The sequence below is a fragment of the Chlamydotis macqueenii genome, chromosome 1 (genome assembly GCF_036417535.1).
Source record: "Chlamydotis macqueenii isolate bChlMac1 chromosome 1, bChlMac1.mat, whole genome shotgun sequence".
Classification (NCBI taxonomy): Eukaryota; Metazoa; Chordata; class Aves; order Otidiformes; family Otididae; genus Chlamydotis; species Chlamydotis macqueenii.
In genome coordinates, this window is record NC_141556.1 from 142,380,060 (window position 1) to 142,399,950 (window position 19,891).

Sequence of the window (19,891 nt, forward strand, 5' to 3'; positions counted from 1 at the left end):
TTTTGTGTCATGAAAAGCACACTGATACCCTGAAAGGCTTTGCTTCACAGAAGATAGTGTAATTTACCTTATATGAAGATTTATAATCCATATAAAGTAATTTCATTTTTTCACATGTTGAAATTGAAGCATCACTAGAAAAAAAATGACATTTTTCAAACAGCAAGATACATCGACATTTTCCTCTTAAAAAAAAAAAGGCAGATCCATTCTGCTGGAGTTAAAAACTTGCAGGAGAGAGAACTGTCCATGTACTTCTCTATCACTCCCATTCCTTACTTACCATGTTTGGAAAAAGTCATCTGCTGTCCAGCACCCTTCCAGGATGGTCCAGGATTCAGCTTTTTCAAAATCCTAACACCATTCCCATCCTACTGCATCTTTATTGACATATGGAATCATATAATCGTTATCAGCAGTAGTTCATGTATCAACTATTCACACATAACTAAGATATAGTTATTTTCAAAAGACAAAGCAAAAGAGAGTGCAGTGCTGACTGTCTTTGGGGACAAAGAGGGCTTAGTTTTTAGAAACTCAGAAATACCTAGGGCCATGAACACTTCTGCTTTCTAAATTCCCACTAAAGTGTAAGATTGATAACTGATGAGCTGTAAGTGTGGTGTCATTTTCTGGGTTAATTCTCTTATGTTACTTGTAAATATGAATGATACTGAGTTGTCACTGAGACCAGCCAACATCCCAAAGTGGATATCTGACCTGCTTTCTTCTCTGCAACTCATACAGTGTAAAGGGAACAGGTATGGCATAGCAAGTCTACTTGTCATATTACCAACTTTTTGCCATATTACCAACTGCAAAAGTGTTTTCTACAAAAATAAAAATTGAACCAAAGAGGTTCCTTATACTGCTACTGAGTTGATAAAACTGAAAAAGGAGTTTGGACAGACCCCTAAAGAATCAGAGACTGAGTGTGTGTGGAGAGTGTCGTTGTTGGGAGGAGATCAGATTTTATTGAGTGAGAAGGAGGCTGAAGGGTACTGGGGTCCGGGAGTGTTCTTGACAACCAGAGACTGTGGTGCTCTGTGGTCTCTCACGCAGCGGGCAGCCTATTGGGCCAGGGGGCTAAATCCTCAGGAATGAGGTGACCCCCTTGCAATTACAGGAACTGTTGAGCAATTAGTGGAGAGTCTGCAGGAGGTGGATTGTTTGCAGATGATGTATAATCAGAAAGTGGAGCCTAAGCAGGAGTCCCCAGTGATGATGCCGGTGGACCCCAGCAAAGGACTCTGCTTAAAAGGGAATCCCTGATTCTTCAAAACAAATCATGATCCAATTACAAGGGAAAATGCAAGCAATGCCCCAGGGCAAAAGAGTCACAGCTGCCTTAAAGGGCCTCTTTGACATCCCCAATCCCTGGGTAGGAAAGGGTGGACATGGAGGGGGACAGCTCAGGAGCTGATTAAATAGTGGCATAAGTACAGCCCTGTTAACCCTCTAGCTGCTGAAACAGACTCTAGAAGCCTGAGATGAGCCAAAGTAAAAATAGTTCCACGCCCTGGAGGTGACCAGAGAACTCCCCTTGCCAAACTGCCTGGAGGGGCAAAAGGGCTGCAAAAGGGGATCCTGCATTGATGGACGGGTGGTTACAGACAAGTTAGAAAAAATGGTGGTGGGGTGGCGTGATAAGCCGGCAAATGAGGAACTAGATCTCAAAAACCCCAGAGCTCCTAGTGCACCTTCCTGGATTAACCCATTAGAGACCAGTACCTCCCGAGACCCAATGGGAAATGAGATTCTTCGCCCTCCAGTGGTGAACGGGGTGGGCAAAGGTTGGTTACACATCAGACAGCTCACCAACACTTGTTGGGATGAGTTATTAATTACAGGCAGCGAGGGGCCAAAACAAGTCACGGTCACATTTTTAATAGATACTGGGGCCCTGATATCGGCTATTAAAGCAAAAGATGCTACCAATTGCGGGATCACATTTTCAAAAGCGGTTAAATAGGAATGGACCAAATCCCACGAAGAAGCATTGCAGTTACCAGTGTTTGAAGCGGTTGCTCATCAAGCCCTTGGTCCTGTTCACCCCGCAGATCCCATCCACCTATTGAGTTCTATTCCCGTATCTTTAAAGATGCTGAAAACAGATATATTGCCTGGGAAAAGGGTTTTTTTTTGTTGTTAGTGAAGCCGAGCAGACTATTCAGCAACAATCAATCCCTGTCAGAGTGGCCCAGAGAGCCTCTGTGCGGAAATGGTACGCCTAGACCATTATTGTGACATCTTTACGGTATCAGAGGGGACCGCAAAGATGTTAATCATTCAGGAGGAAATGGACCCAAAGAGAGAAACATGAGCTTCCTCCCGTAGTACAAGTGGTTCCTCTGTTTTCTGGGCAGTTGCAGAATGTTTGGTTTACCAATGCTTCTAAGTAGGAAGGAAAAACTTGGAAATATTGAGTTGAAGCACCTCGTGTAGATGCTGAAAGATGCTCATGGAAAGGAGCATAAAATTAACACCTGACGGATAGTGCCATCCTTTTAATCATATCTCTCCGATCAATGAGGACCAAGTGGGCTTTTGTTTTATCTGTTGCAGGAATACCTGAAGTCCCGAGAGTCAGAGAAGGTGAATTGAAGATGGAGCCTGATGACAGAATATTAATATTTTGGGTTTTAGTATATTGATTTTTATATTATTGTTCTGGTTTTGTTTGGTGAGGGGGGCCTAAGGTGGTAGCTTCTGTAGGAAACTGCTAGAAGTCACTCCCCTTTGTTCAGTGGACTCGGCCAGGCCCAGGGCAGACCCGCTGCTGGCCAAGGCCGAGCCAATTGGTAGCAAAATGTCCAATGATAACGCTGCTGCGATAACGTATTTAAGAAGGGGAAAACAGGAAAAAAAAAGAAAGAAGGTGTGAAGCAGCTGAGCAGGGGGCAGAGAGGGGGAGGCACAAGCCTTGTGGGCCTTGCAGGCCTCACCCTCTGGTCTCCTGACAGGCAGCTGACTGGGCCTGACTCGGCCCGGCCTGGCTGCAAGAAGTGGAGAGGAGATGAGAAGTGAATAAGATGTAAAAAGCATCCTGAGAGGCGTCTGCCAGCCTGTTGTGAGGAACGGCTGCAGACACCAAGGTCAGTGAAGAAGGAGGGGGAGGAGTAATGTGGCTCCTGGCCAAGATTCCCCTGCAGCCCGTGGTGATGACCATGGTGGAGCAGGTTGTCCCCCTGCAGCCCATGGAGGTCCACAGAGGAGCAGAGATCCACCTGCAGCCCGTGGAGGACCCCACACCAGGGGAGGTGGATGCCTGAAGGAGGCTGTGGCCCGTGGAGGGCCCGTTGGGGCAGCCTTTCTGGAGGGACTGCACCCTGTGGAAGAAATAACCCATGCCGGAGCAGTTTCACGAAGGACTGTGGCCTGTGGATGGGAGGGACCCCACACTGGAGCAGGGGAGGAATGTAAGGAGTTCTTCCCCTGAGTAGGAAGCAGTGGCATAAAACAACATGTAATGGACTGACCGCGACCCCCATTCCCTCTTCCCCCCTGTGCTGCTCGGAGGTGGGAAGGAGGTAGAGATAATGTTAAGCCCGAGAAGAGGGAGGGGCAAGGGGAGGTTATCTTGTTCTCTGTCTCATTATCCTGCTTCGATTTTAGTAATAAATGAATAATTTTTCCCAAGTTGAGTCTGTTTTGCCTGTAATGGTAAATTTAAGGATTTCTCCCTGTCCTTGTCTCAAATCTCAAGCCTTTTTCCTTATATTATCTCTCCCTGTTCTCTTGGACGGTGAGGGGAGTGAGAGAGAGATTGCGTAGTCTGATCCGGATCAGGGCTGAACTACGACACTATCTCTTCTTAAAACCACCATGGGTCCTGAAGCAATCTTTGAGCCTCAGGGTGGTGTGAGAGACTGAACTGCAGAGCCTTTGTCTCAAAGGATTGCTTGGTCAAGCGAGAAATTTGTCGCAACTATCTAAGCAGGGGATTCCTCCAACTGCTGGACAATGTAAGGACGATTGCAAGGCCACAGAGACACCTGGTTTGTAATTTATGTAACAGCTGTGTGAGGAGAGGGGCCAGGGTCATGGAGAGGATGCACGGATGCAGATGTGTGAGGACTTGCAGCTGGTCAGGGGCCACAGCCCTCAAGCGGGATAAAAAGACTGTTGAGATGAGCTCTCACTGCTATCACCCATTGCTGACACACTGAGAGACTTGGACCCCCGAGACGCCGTGGATTCATGGTGGTGACTATTCTTGCAACTCTATCCCAAATGCTTGCTTAATTTCCAGCTTTTCTTCTCACTCTGTCCTATCGCTACTATTATTCACCTTTTTATAATAAAACTAAGTCTGGTTGCATGGCATTTGACCTTGTCTGTGTCTTAATCTCACTCGAGGTGATTGAACCTGCAGTGAGAGGTTGGTCTAGCCTCCTCTAGCCTCCTAGTCTGAGGTCACTTAAACACAAGGGGGCCTTCCTCTCATCCGAAAATGGATCGTAAAAGGAAGGGAGGGAGTTGAGGTGAGGCACGCAGCCCAGAGGCTGGGCTGGGGAGAAGGAAGAATAGGATCAATTGCACCAAAGTTGCATTTACTGGTCCTGCAACACTTTAGGGATGGTATTTAAGGGCAGCTGTTGCTATGAGGGGGTTGTAGCTCCACACTGCTATGGAGATGGAATTCCTTGGCAGAAGCAGTTGGACCACAAAGCTGTGCCCACTGACAGCTATGGCTGGATTGCTGAGCAGTGTCTGTATCTGAGACACACTTTCATTACACTGTTTAGCATTGATGCAGCGGGATGTTGACTACCCTGGCAAATGTGTGTTTTTTTCTGTGCCTAAATCTGCTCATGGGAAGTGCTGTCAACTTCCAGCCTTTGAGTCATCCCAGTTATGCATCTTGCAATGAGTGGACAAGGAAAAAACACATCTATACGGTGCTGAGTTATCTTTCACCAGTTAAACTCTCAACTCTGTGACTACATGTGCACCCGAGGCAAAGCCCCAGGCTCACACTCTGAAGACCTTCTGGGCCTGTACAGCAGGCAGTAGAGGAGCAGTACGCTGTCTGGTGCTCTTTCAGGTTATGCACCTCTGTAACAATGAGGAAGTCTGGTTTTTGAGGTTTTGGGGTTTGGGTATTTTTTGTTTTTAAACTGGAATATAGTGCAGCAGAACAATTCAAACAGCCCACAAGGACAGTGGTTTTACCACAGACAAAGGAACTGTCCTATGCAGGGGATTTCTTTGCTTGCCTGTAGTTAGGGAAATTCCTCACTTTAGGCTTTCAAAAATGCAAACAAGTTAAAAAAACTTTAAAATCCCCAAGCAAAGTTGGTGCTATTGATGGTTTTACTAAAGTCTGTTATCTTTTAAAGGCCAGAAAACTAGCGTTCAGTGGCCTCAGTATGATTCGGGAGCTGGAAGAGAAATTAGAAGATGAGAAAGAGAAAGAAGACGAGAGAAGAGAAAGCTAGGTGGAGACATTAGGACTGTTTACAGACTTTTGGCTCTACAAGGAATAGAGTCACTGCAGGAATAGGATTAAAATCAACCTTTATTAAAAGTCTCAAAACCTTGAAGAGTAATTTGTTGCTCCAACAACAATGGGAGTGCTCAAAAGAACTGTGTTTTGCTATGCCAGTGTGTTACAGCTTTTGCACAGACGGCAAAAATACAGATGGGAGACAAGACTCTCTCTTTGGTCCTTGCAGTAAGAACTTTCTAGTTTTTAACAAATGTCTTTCTCCACAAAACAGAGGAAGACCCATAGGAGACCTGAATAAAGGACTACTATCTGTATGAACATCCGAGTTGCTTGGTTAGAAGGTTTTATAGCCTGACCATCCTTTCTGAGTGAGTGTTATACTTGGTCTTTGCCTGGGGGTGGGAAAGAAATACCTTAATCCCACTCTGACTCCCACATCCGCTGTTTCATGGATAGGATTTCTGATATTCTCATCAGGGTGCTGGTAGTGAACAAATTTTCTGAATGGCTTTGCAGTCTCAGTAGCTTTCTTAGTGAGAGCAGTGTGTATGTAAGGGGTACACCAGTGTCCATTGTCAAATGTGAGTAAAGTAGGATGGAGAGGATCCGGTAGACCTCATCTGTTTAATTCCCCTTAGATTAAAGTAAGTTTTGGCTTTATTTGGGCACTTCTGATATAGATGCCCTTGTCTTCAGGCAGTTATAACTTAAACAGAAAGTTCCTGCTCTAGTTCTGTTTTAAAAAGCTGTTCAAAAGATATTGTTAATGAAAGCTTATTTAGAAACATAGAATCATAGAAAAATCTGATTTCAAAGGTGACTTCTTAGAGGTAATGTGGTCTAATGAAATTTTATCACCCTGGGAGACCTTTACCTACCATGAGAGGACTTCAACCACCTGAGATGATTTTAACCATCTTGAGACCTGCTGGAAGGGTGAAATGGCAGGGTGTAAGCAAGCCAGGAGAATTATAGAGGTCAGCAGGAACAATACCTTGATACAAATGCTGGACGAGATGAGGTACTCAGGCAGACTTGCGACTCAGAACTGATTACGGATGTGATAGTCATTGGCAGTCTTGACTGCAAGGATCATGATGTGGCAGACTTTAAGATACTGAGAGAAAGGAGGAAGGCAAATAGCACACTTTGTGTATTGGATGTAATGAGAGCAGACTTCAGGTTGCTCAGGGAGAATAGGATCTGAGATCTAGTGCTCTGCCTGTAATAAGTTTGCAAGGCCTCAGGGCTGAAATTTGTCAGGCTTGCTCTGCTTGATCTTTTCTTGGCCTGTTTGTAGTTTTGTCGACCAGGTGTCCATGGTTAATCTGTTTTGCTGTTGTTTGTCTTTGTATGGTACCACCAAGGTTTTACAATGCTAACGCACTGATGCGGTGTAGGTCTGGGTAACAGCAGAGGCCTTTAGAAGTGGACACACAGGACAGGACGTAGAGGTGTAGAGGCATGAGGCTGGAAAAGAGATGGGACACAGGCATGGCACTGGGGACTTCATTGCTATAAATGGCCTCTAACCTCTGTTTTTTCCAATCTAAATAATTCAGCCACAGAAGCACAATGAGCGATTAGCCTCCAAATTGATCATGTTCTTTCCTCTCTTCTATGGAAGCTATCTGAATTGGAGGATTCAGGGTGTGCTGCTTCTGTTTCGTCAAGGTGTTGTAAAACCACACAACCAGCCTGTACCGTTTGCAGCTATCAAGTGGCAGACTTCTGCTGGAGAGTTCAAAAGTTCAATTTCCAACATTTCTTACCCCACACACATACAGATAATTATCTGCTACCTGTTAGCCATCATATTTTAAGCTATTTCTTCATTTACCACAGATATGAAGTAATTAAAAGTGGGAGGAGCTTTTAGGTTTTGTAAATGGCTGTGAGCAACATCTAGGGCATGCTGTGTTGAAGAATGTAGCCACATAATTTGAAGGCAACAGACATGCAAAAATTGTCTCCTGAACTCTTTAACAATACTTTTACATGAGCAAATTATCATTTTCAAGAGGGTTTCAGTGAGTTTTCATATAGATGGGCTGGTTTTCAGTGTGTTTTCAGTGGCTTTTCATGTAGATGACAAATTTTTATTCCTGATCACAATCTCAGTATGGCTGTGCCTTTTCCAAGGCACTGGACCACTGAAGATCCTGAACGAATCCCTTAAGTTTGATTGTTCTTATTTTATTCTTTTGCATGGTGCTGAAAGCAGTATAATAACTTCCAAAGAGCTCCTGAAATATTTTTGCTGAAACATTAAGAACATTTATCATAAGAAGAAACAAAAATTGTCCAAACAACTAAATATTTTAATGGAAAATGCAATAAAAAACAAAGAGGCTTTTAAAGATAGGCTCTCTGCGGAATTGCCTCTACAGGCAATACTAGTGTCTCTGCTTGCAAGAGGGACAGAATACGAAAACCCTGTAAATTACTGCCAACAAGATATATATGTTTGAAAAATATTCAAGTTGCTCGTTTCACTTGCATGCCATTATGCCGCTTCTTCAATAGTTGTTATTATTTCTTCAGTTTCATGCATCATTAATTGATTCTTATATTCTGTCTATTAAAAGAAGGATAAAACGTTTCATTAGTGTTTCCTACATGAGATTAGCCCTCAGTTTACAATTTATGAATCTTTGGTCATTCAGAGAGTTATTTATTATACAGAAGCTGTAGAGAGACTCTATCAGCGAGAGGACTGAAGTAGACATGTCTAGGTCTTCCCTCCATGATGAGCTCCCCAAAGATGAACTCGAAAGTCAGAAAACTCATCTTTTTAAACATGGAAAAATTAACTTGGTGAAGGAACAGGAAGTAAAAGGATTTATAAAGGCTCACCAGTGATCCAGTGTGTCCTTGCAGACACATTCTTGCTTCCAGACCTGGCTGTAGCTAACTCAAAGACTTTGCAAATTGCAGCAAACTTTGCAAAATGCTTTCTAGATGGGCAGTTCCTCTCTGTTACTTGCAATGTCTGTCTGTCCCTTCTTCTTCTCATCAGCCTCCACAGATCTTCATATAAGCTAGTAACTCTCAGCTCTCTGTTATATTTGCTTACCATTCCCTAGAGACTTTTCCTCCTTCAGCATCATTGCCAAATACTAACATAAAATCATAGAATCATAGAATGGTTTGGGTTGGAAGGGACCTTCAAAGGTCATTTAGTCCAACCCCCCTGCAAGGAACAGGGACATCTTCAACTAAATCAGATTGCTCAGAGCCCCATTCAACCTGGCCTTGAATGCTTCCAGGGACAGGGCATCCACCACCTCTCTGGGCAACCTGTTCCAGCGTTCCACCAGTGTAAAAATTTTTTTCCTAATATGTAATCTAAATCTGTCTCCCTCTATTTTGAAACCATTACCCCTGGTCCTGTCACAACAGGCCCTACTGAAGAGTCTCTCCCTGTCCTTCCTGTAGGTCCCCTTGAGGTACTGGACAGCTGCTATAAGGTCTTCCCAGAGCCTCCTCTTCTCCAGTCTGAACAGCCCCAACTTTCCTAGCCTGTCCTCATAGGAGAAGTGTTCCAGCCCTCTGATCATCTTTGTGGCCCTCCTCCTCTGGACCCTCTCCAACTGGTCCATGTCCTTCTTATGCTGGGGGCTCCAGAGCTGGATGCAGTATTCCAGGTGGGGTCTCACCAGAGCACAGCAGAGGGGGAGAATCACCTCCCTCGACCTGCTGGCCACACTCCTCTTGATGCAGCCCAGGATGCAGTTGGCCTTCTGGGCCACAATGGTGCATTATCATGTTGATCTTCTCATCTACCAGCACACCCCAGTCCTTCTCCTCAGGGCTGGTCTTGATTCATTCTCCGCCTAGCCTATGGGTCTCATTCCCTGCCCAATATGGGTCTCAACATCTGCTATGGCACAATTATTTTTGGTCATCAGTAGATTTCTTTGTCCTTTCTCTACCTGTAGCTGACCATCAGTCTGGTTCTGCATTATTATTGTGCTGAGAAGCTTAGGCTTAGCACTATTCTAGTGATAGCACACAGCTTACAGGGAGAGCAGGGTAGAATTGTGTATTTTCTCCAATGCTCCAGGTGGACGGACGAGAATTGTTTCAGAATGGAAAAGGAAAAATAGAAGAATTATTTGCATATGGATTTCCTTTTTCAATATTCCAAGAACAAGAAAAAGAAAGAAAATTTATCCTTGCTTTTCTGTGTTTTTCTGACACTTAGGTCATATTTTTGAGACTGCAATGGATCCTTATTTACAACAAATTCCAGGCAAATGGAAAGAAAACATACCTGGACATCTGTTGGAGACAGCTCATGGAATGGGTCTCTTGGCTGTGGTACCGTAGCAGATGTTTTTTTCAAATAAATTCTTCTACAGTGACAAAAAGGATTGGTGAAGAAAAGACTTAGTATGCAAGCATATGAACACGTACTATATAATAATGCTTCTGAGACATTATTTTATTCCTCTGAGACAAAAATAGTCAAAAAGTAACTAAGAATTACATAGGCTAAGTACACTGGTATCATTTAATTGTTCAGTATTTGGCTGATAATAATTTATTATATCACTTATTAAAGAATCATAAGAAGTTGCTTTTTTAAGTATCTAAAAGGGAAATATCCTCAAAACCAGGGAAACTATTTCAAGTACCACCCATCTACATTGCAAGGTCTGATGGCAGGAAAGCAGCAGTGATATAAGGCCTTGTCTCAGTATTGGAAAGCATTGTGTTATATTGATCAAGGCTGGGAATCAGAAATATAGAGCCTATTTGAGGAACATCTAGCAGGTCATGATTCCTGATGTAGTTCAGTGTTGATTTTCCCCTTCCCTCCTCTCCTTTAAAAGGAGGCCAAACATTTTCTGTTGGGGAAAGAGGTGTTATTTCAACTACAGAATGAATATTTTGCACAAGAAATAAGGCTTACATCATGCAGAGAAAAAGTATGAGACTTGCTGCCAGCACTGGTATCAGAAATAACGTATATGATGAAGTAGATGTAAGTCGTGTTTTTCCTGAAAGACAAGCAATCATCAAAGTGTTGATTAGTATCCCAGAACAGGAAGGACTGCACAGCTCTGTGCTATCTGCTTTGCATGACACTGTCAAGCACAGGTATGAAGTGATTTCTTTAGCTTAGCACCTCATTGCCCTGTAACATGTGGAGGAACGGGACAGTATGTGGACTGCCTACCTTCAAACCTTACCCCACATTTTAGAAGGAACTGAGGCCTACAGAGTGCTTCAAAATCCAAGGTGGCAGAAAGTAACAGGGGAAAAGAGAAATTATAATGCCAGAAGTACAAATGGAAGAAGGAAAATTGCTGGCAACAGACCTCAAAAAGGCCTGCTTTATTCACTGTCTCCTTGCAAGAAGCACCTGCTCCCACATTAGAATGCTTGGAGACCTCCTTCGTATTAAGAGATATGCCAATTCTTCATTCCTTTTCATCCTAGCAAATTAATGTGCAAATATAAATGTGCTTCCATCTGTAAGTATGAAGTAATAAATGAGGCAGGTATGTAATAATTGAGGGAAAACTACATCAAGGAAGTGATTTTAATTCTTACCAAACTCTACGGGTGTACTCCACTCTCCCCAGCTTGGGCTGACTAAACAATCATTGTCAGTTGCTCTGATTTTGACGCTGTACCTTTTTTCTGCACGGAAGCTCTCAAATATGTAGAAGTTTACTCCGCCGCGTCTTCTCTAAATACAAAATAACTAGACTGAGAACTTTTTATTCACAGGTGTAGAGATGTTAAGAATGTATCAGGTTAATTTAATGATGCAAAAAATTACAGAAGAAAATTTTACACGTACTTCTGTGAACAGACTAGACTGAAACAAAAAATAGCAAATTATCCCTTAATAAATTAGGGATAATGTCATTCCATCCTAATAATTTTGTTTGAACATTTTTGTCATTGGCGATGTGAAGATGAAATTTGCAGTATGCTTCCCTGTCTCCTTAGCCTCTGCTAAACAATGGAACTTTGGGGAAAAAAAAATCAATAGTTTATTTTCAGTCTGTAAATGTTTTATTGTACAAGAGGGTAATTCTTTAGAGGTCTGACATTCCCTTACCATGGATGTTTTCAAAACTGAAGTAGAGTTTAACAGCCATATTACAAAGAAGGGAAAAATTTAACATATATTGAAATCCTTCTCAGAAGAATACTAAGTCTTCTTGAAAATCTGATTTTTTTTTTTCTTCCTTCTGTATACTGGCTTAATCTTTCAGGTGATATTTTCTTGCCTCTTCCATCTCAACCTTTTCCTCTTAATAAAAAAAGTCCAGTGGAAGGCCACGAAGATGATCAGAGGGCTGGAGCACCTCTCCTATGAGGACAGGCTGAGAGCTGGGGCTGTTCAGCCTGGAGAAGAGAAGGCTCCAGGGAGACCTTATAGGGGTCCTACAGGAAAGACGGGGAGAAACTCTCAGGAGAGCCTGTTGTGGTAGGATGAAGGGTAATGGTTTTAAAATAGAGGGAGGTAGATTCAGATTAAACATTAGGAAAAAATTTTTTACACTGAGGGTGGTGGAACACTGGAACAGGTTACTTACTTCTGTTGGTTTGGTTTTGATGGTTTTCTCAGGATCAGCCTAGCAACAACAGAAATTTTTAGTTTTTATTATTGTTAATTTTTTACTATATTATACAAGGTTCTACCTTATGAATGTTTGATTTTGAGGAAAAAACCCTGACCTTTAATATTTTAACTCCCTTCTTTTAAAGACTATGAAGTTAAGCTGTTCTTCCACCGAAAGGTTTTTCATCACCCCTGGTGCTCTGAAATACTGTACTCTTTAAATTTGATTGTAGAACTGATTGTCAGAGAACTAAACAAAAAAAGGCTCAGTTTGCCAAATAATTAAAATTGTGCATTTTACCTGTACAAAACAAAGTATAAAAAAATACTTGTAAAATGGGACATTTTTTCCATTAAAAGTTTTGTCTATGTAGCTTTTACATTCTTAATCATTTAATTTAGCTACATTATGTCTCCTTTTTTTTTTTTTTTTTTTACTGTTGGAACAATGAACACACAAATATTTCCACAAACATTTCAAATTTTTTTTTGATGGCTATAATACTATGTCTGTATTCGTCCAAGTCTTCAAAACACTTGCAATTACTGAAATGTATAATAACAACCATATACAGTTAGAAACTGGAAAACTTGGATATTCTGTTCCAATAACCTGACAGAATATTTCTTTTTATTCAAAGGCATGAATGGCTCTTTCCACTTTAAGTTAAAAAGAAAGGGCACTGAACTTAATAAAACCTGTCTGTGACGGTTGCGGTGCAACCATCCTGATTGTGTATGCTTTATTTTGTATACTTTAGCTAAACCTAAACCCCTAAACTCCTTCAGCAGCACCACACTGGTGTCAGTAAACCGAGGCAATAGGAGAAGAAGGCAAGATTGGATACACAAAGGGCAGGATGGAAATTACGAGGGTCTAAGTGGAGATACCTAAGAGCTCTTGCAGCACCTCCTAATTTATAGGTGTGACTTTGTAATAAAGTATGGTCCTTCTTTGGACCTAATTTAGTAATACCATAAACCTAACAGAACAGTAGTGATGACTATGAGAAGTAGGAACAAACACAAAGTGAGTTTGTAAAAGACATGATGAAAAGTGATGGGATAGGAGACTGCTGAGAGGAAAACCACAGAAAAGAAGGTCCTGAACTAACTTCATCAAAAACCAGCAGTAGGACCAATAGACTACATGAGGACCCAAACTGCCTTACAAGGACACATAAAATTGTTTGTATCCAATCTAACAGTAGCTTTGTTTTTTTTTTTTTTTTTTGTAGTATTTTTAGAGTTCATTTAATGTATCCCAGAACTGTTCATAATAAAGTTGGCAGGTAATATAGTCCATACCCCTATATGTGCTAGAATAGTTATTGTCCCTCAGTGTGGGGAATCCCTTGCCCATTTTTTTTAAGGACTAACTGTACAGTGGACTGAAAACATTCCCTCAATTGGCTGCCTCTATTTGTGAGTGACAGCAGTCCTCAGTTTATATGCAAGAGGAGTAGTAGATATCAAAAAGCAGAGATTAAAAAAGTAGAGAAAGAGAACAGAGTATTGTTTGTATGATAGTGTGTGTGGAAATACAAGCATACAAAATACTATTTAGGGTCATAATTATTCTTACCTTGTCTTCTATTAATAGTTCATATTTGAAACAATGATCAAATTTCACATGACTCGTGCGAGGTGGTTTCCACTGAATTTCACAATGAGAATCTTCTTTACAGTTCACAGTGATATTTAATGGAGGGGTGAGTTTTTCTACCGTAATATAATTAGAAATACAATTGATTAATAATCAGTTCTCTTCATTCTATTTTTTAAAAATGTAGGTAGATGTTCAAGAAACTGGTTTAAAAAGATGTAATGCAACTTTACCAGAATTATTATATTCACCCCATATTCTGAAGCAGGACTCTCTGATTTAACACTCCAGCTGAGGAGTCTGGAGTATCAGCAGCAACAGTAGGTAAAATTAAAAAACACACACCATTTGTTAGATTTTACTGAATTCAGCATATAGTTTGTGCAGTTTTTTTGTGCTTTTTTCTTTTTGTACTGGTTTCATACTAAACAGAAGTAATTTCTTTTTTTTTAATTATTTTTTTTAATTAGTAACCTTCTTCCATTAAAAAAAAATAAAGTTTTTGTCACTGTGTTAAGGAAAATAGCTCTTTTGTATTATCTGGATGAACAGAATTGCACAATAATGAGATAAGAGCAACATCTAGATAGTCTCACTCAGGCATCCTTAGTTAGTTGATCCCAAAAGATTACATCTTTCTTTCAGAGAATAAACATTTGATTAAAATGTTCACAATTCTCTGACCTATGATTTCAGATTGTCTCTGCATTCATTTGTTTTTTTTTCATTCTTGTACTTCTAACTTTTAAATCATCAAGGCTGGGGAAAGGGGGAACAAAATTATTCTGAAGAGCAGTACTTGAAAAATGTATGCTTTTTTCAGGAATGAATTCTTCATTCCCTTAACAAAAAGTATGGAAACAAAATTAAAAAGAAAAATCCTTACCAATTGTGTACAGATGAATCTTCTCTGTATACGGCTGAATGTTTTGTCCATTTCCAGACACATTTACCAGGAAATGAGGTCTCTTTCCATATATTGTCACATTTTCAAATCTACATCCTATATGCCTTCCATAATTATCTTTGATGTAATCCTGGCATTCTGTGAAAACTTTCCTTTACATGACATATTGCATCAGTTAAATATTAACAATGTGACATGTCAGACCAGATATTGAAATTTGCTAAACTGAAGCGGACCTTCTTACCCTGAGATATTCCAGTACAGGAAATATTGGGTATCTCCTGAAGCAGTCCTTCCCACTTGCCAAGTGCAGTTCATGAAAGAAACATTAAAAATGACACAGACAAAATTTTCAATGGCTGTCACGTTCATGTCTGCAAATACAAGAGAAATATCCCATGTTCACTCTGCAGAAAAACTGTGTAACTGTTCAAATCATGCAGATCTCTGCAAGATCATTTAGTAATATTTAGCCACCTGATTAGTAAATCCAACTGCATAGTGTTTGAGTTTTCCAATTAAACACTTTAAGATTCCCTGGACGTCAGGAGAGTGTACTTTGGCCTCTTTAGGGATCTGCTGGGTAAAGTACCGTGGGATAATGCCCTGGCAAGAAAAGGAAAGCTGGTTGACATTCAAGGATCACCTCCGCCAAGTCCAGGAGCAATGCATCCCAACACCAAGGAAGTCACGCAAAAATGCCAGATGGCCTGCATAGATTAACAAGGAGCTCCTGGACCAGTTAAAAAACAAAAAGGAAGCCTACAGAGGGTGGAGGCAAGGACAGAGCCTGAGAGGAATACACAGAGATTGTCTGAGCAGCCAGGTATCAGGTGAGAAAGTCTTAGGTAGGCCCTGACAGAATTAAATCTGGCCAGGGATGTCAAGGGCAACAAGAAAAGCTTCTTTAGGTACACTGGGGATAAAAGGAAGACCACGGAGAATGTGGGACCTCAACTTAAGAAGGACCTGTACCTATTGGAGTGAGTCCAGAGGAGGGCCACGAAGATGATCAGAGGGTTGGAGCACCTCTTCTATGAGGACAGGCTGAGCGAGTTGGGGCTCTTCAGCCTGGAGAAGAGTTGGCTCTGGGAAGACCTTATAGTGACCTTCTAGTACCTAAAGGGGGCTTATAAGAAAGATGAGGAGAAACAACTCAGAAGGGCCTGTTGTGATAGGACAAGGAGTAATGGTTTTAAAATAGAAGGAGGCAGATTCAGACTGGACATAAGGAAAAAAATTTTTTACACTAAGGGTAGTGGAACCCTGGAACAGGTTGCCCAGAGAGGTGGTGGATGTCCCATCCCTAGAAACGTTCAAGGCCATGTTGGATAAGGCTCTGAGCAACCTGATCTGCTCTGATCTAGTTGACGATATCCCTGCTCCTTGCAGAGAGGTTGGACTATATGACCTTTGAAGGTCCCTTCCAACCCAAACCATTCTATGATTCTATGAGTTTATAAATCAGCAATGATTTTATCTGTGTTGAGCCATGAGGCTTATCTGCCATTGTTACAAATGCTGAAGATGTGACTAGGATTTAATCAACTCTTTAATCAACTCAGGCACTGTGATGTAGTGGAAGCTAATAACAAAGTTACTGTTGTGTCCTTTGTTTAGATCACCTGTTTATCCAAGGTCTGGTCTACAGTGAAATATAAATTCTACAACCATGAGCAAGGCAAGTTCTCTCTCCTGTGTTTGTCTTAAGTGCTCTGACCCTTGGTTGACGTATAAAAAGTTAAGTATTTAAAATAACCTGTCCACCACTTTCTTCTGTGTAACAGCTGGGAGATTGCAACCTAACTCTGAGACTGCTTCCTGAAGCTAGCTCCTGCAGGAGTGTCACAGTTTCAAAGAGAGATTTTTTGGTCTTGAATTTAAAACAGTTGCTAATCTGTTCTGGTACTTTGGATTCAAGGATAGGGGGAATGTTTTTTGCACTGAACATGATAGAAGCAAGCCTGAATATCTATGTCATTAATGTAAAACCAAGAGAAAACTGAATAAAAGTTGATAAATTCAGTTTAAAACTGAATAGAAGTTGATAGATTAGAAGACTACTCAGGAATTAATTCCTTCTGTTGTTTCTTCTCTATGTGAGAAACAACCGCACACCATGAATAATTAGCAGAAGAAAAAGTCACCGGAGCAAAGTATTTTTTATTTGTGAGTCAGCTGAGTTGGGTGCATCTTAGAGAAGAGGCACACCTCTTAGTTCAGAGTTACAATATTTATACTCTTTCCCCCTACAATTTGTCTGTCTCCTTTTTTTTTTTCTTTTCCTTTCTCTGTTGGAGCTCACAATCTACTTGACTGCATCCGTGTTCCAGACCCCCCAACACCCCGTATGCCACTCTGTCTTCCACATTTACATAGAGGTGAAAAGGTTCTTTCCAAGGACGGAAGAGCCAACATTGGTGCCTCAATTAATAATTTTCTTAGGTTCTCAAACTGTTCCCACTCCCCCTCAGTCTGTTCAGGTTTCTCACTTTCCCCTTGAAGTTTCTCATATAAAAACTTTACATTCTGGCTAAAATTTTCAATCCACAATTGGCAGTACCCAAGGAGGCCTAAAAACTTCCTAATCTCTTCTTTTGTCCTGGGAAGTGATACTGCAGTGAATCCAGAAAATCATTCTGAATTTATTTTCCTTTTTTCCTCACTGATTAAATGTTCCAAATATTTTACCTCCTTCTCCACAAACTGTAATTTAGTTTGGGATACTCATGGTCCTTTTTCTCTTAAAAAGTTTAACAAGTTTACCGGATGTCCTTTTCTCTTACCCCTGAGATTAACAAAGCATCTACATACTGGAGTAATCGTGTCCCTGGGGCTAAACCAAATCCCTCTAGCACTTGTTCTAACACCTGTCCCCGACTCAGGGATTCCATAAACCCTTGAGGTAGTACTGTCCAAGTGAGCTGAGTTTTACGTCCTGAATCAGGGTTTTCCCATTCAAAGGCAAATAGATTGCGGCTCTCAGGGGCCAAGGTGAGGTAAAAGAATGCATCCTTAAAATCCGATACTGTGAACCGTTCGTACATTTCTTTCAGGCTAGTTAATAAGGTGTATGGGTTTGCTACTGCTGGATACAGATCTTTCACAATTCTGTTTACTGCCCTTAAGTCTTGTAGTATTCTGTATTTCCCATCTGGCTTCTTTACTGGTAAAATTGGGGTATCATATTCTGATTCAAATTCGAACAGTAACCCAAACTCAAAGTTTGTTTGTTTGCTTGTTTGGCTTTTAAATTATTTATTTTATATCCCTTTGGTCTTCCAATCTTAAAGGATACTGTTTTATTTTAGCCCCCAGAGGTGGTCCAAACTTTCTTTCACATCTCAGATAATTCCTATGTAGATTATTGATAAAAATCTTAAGGAAACATAAAGTATTCCTGTGTGAAGTTGTTTCCTTTCTGCACAGTAGTTTATAAACATTCTATGAAAATCGGCTACTGCTAGACTCCATGCTACAGCACAAGCCACTCTCAGTTACCTCTCAAAGTATGCTGAATCATGATACATGTCCCTAGGAGATGGTCATGTTAGGAATTTGGAAATATCAGTGAGACTGAGATCCTGCTGCAGTGGCTATTCTTATCCAGATTCATTAAAGAGTTGATTAGAGGAGAATAAAAGCCGCTCAATAACTTGCTGATTATAAGTAACATATAAACATGTGGCTTATCATACCTTGATACTGCTATGATTTTTATAACCAATTGAAAGAACAGTTTGTAATTGAAAAAAAAAAACAAACCAAAAACTCACACTTTTTTAATATCACTGTCTTTTGTTAAGGGAAATATCTTATCTGTGCTGGGTATAGTACTTAAGATGAGACCTCTCAGTTTTATTTCCCAGCTTTGCCTCTGAAACACTTGGAAAGTTATTTTTGCCTAGGGGAATATATGAAACGGAATACTGCTTACACGTTGGATGTGCTATGAGGAGAAAATTATGCCTACATTCCTGTGACATTTTTAGAGAACTGTATACAAGTAAAATCTTCGATTTCAGTATTAAAATTGTAATAAGAGAACTTTCCATTCTACTTGTGCCTAAATGCAGTACTTCTAAAAGGGATTCACTCTGCTTAGTGATTTTGCTGTATGAATGTAAAGAGCTAAAACCAAAACTTTTCCAGTTTGACTGTGTTCTCAAGAGAAAGTGACACAGGCACTATTCAATGCTGTAATGCAGGTTTTAACTTAACAAGTAAAATACCGCTATGTGGATGAGGGCAGTAATACTGGAAACTGCTAATTTTAAAATATTTGTATATCATTATTTTCAGACTGTAAAAAAATACACTATCAAAATTATGGCTAAGATACTAATCAGATAAAAGCACGTAGATAGTTTCCATCCACCCCTCACATTTATTTTAACAGTTTTAAAATTAGTACAAATAACAAAATGCAGTATTTCTTTGCCTAGCTTCTTTGAAGTAAAATTAAACAGCAGATAAAGAGAAAAGTAAACCTACCTCCTTGAAAATCCACTTCACTGTAGCAGTTACAGTAATGGGATACAGAAAGGACAGAAGTGTCGACTTTGCCAGGGTGATATACTTTCATGCGCTTTGACAATGTGTTTTTACTTCATTCTCACCCACTCATGCATGGTGTAAAACTTCCGGCTACGTCTTTCTTATTTCCCTTATGTTGAACTTCTGTAATGTAAAGGGGAAAAGGGTGGCTACAGTAATTGTTTTTCAAATAGACCAGAACAGAGTGACATCTTCTTTACCACTTCTTTCATGTAATTTTCACTCATTTCTGTCATGTTTTTCGTATAGGCTTCTGTACAGGGCACAGTCTCAAAGGTAGGTGACCATAGGAGTCTACCTTCTGGCTCAGGTATAGGTCAGGTATCACTGTTTCAGGTCACACCACAGTTTTCTGCTTGTTGCTTAGGGTCAACACCCTGCACAGGAGAATAAGCCTAGTGCTCTGGACTTCATAAAAGCCATTCCCAGCTTTGCACTACCCAGCTTCATTTCCTGTAGATGAGTAACAAACCAATGTCACCAGACTCCAGAGCTTTTCCACTTGACATGTGCACATTTTTCAGTGAATTCAATGCACAGACCAGAAAAAATTTCTTCACATATGCAAATGCCCTGAGTGTACCAAATCAGCACTACGTCACTCGTCTGTGCCACTTGTGTGTTTCCTGACACACTATGGTGTCAGAAAGGTGTGCAGTTCCCCTTGCCCTCTGACTGCAGAGTCTGAACATCCTCCTTCCAACTGCGTTCAACAATGTGAACATATACAGTGTGGTGCTAACACAGTCAGTTGTGCACTGCCCAGATACGGACATCCACAAC

General features: G+C 40.8%; 1 protein-coding gene across 1 annotated transcript; it reads right to left on the reverse strand.

Moving 5' to 3' along the window:
• Positions 1-7,752: 7,752 nt before the first annotated feature.
• On the reverse strand, positions 7,753-19,128 carry LOC147602300 (granulocyte-macrophage colony-stimulating factor receptor subunit alpha-like). Its single transcript, XM_086740576.1, has 9 exons — positions 19,046-19,128; positions 14,796-14,925; positions 14,531-14,703; positions 13,624-13,760; positions 12,013-12,051; positions 11,015-11,153; positions 10,371-10,458; positions 9,729-9,810; positions 7,753-8,030 (listed from the first exon to the last, which is right to left on the reverse strand). Exons 2-9 carry the CDS (start codon positions 14,921-14,923, stop codon positions 7,959-7,961), a joined length of 858 nt encoding a protein of 285 aa, XP_086596702.1. The 5' UTR covers positions 14,924-14,925; positions 19,046-19,128; the 3' UTR covers positions 7,753-7,958.
• Positions 19,129-19,891: the final 763 nt, after the last annotated feature.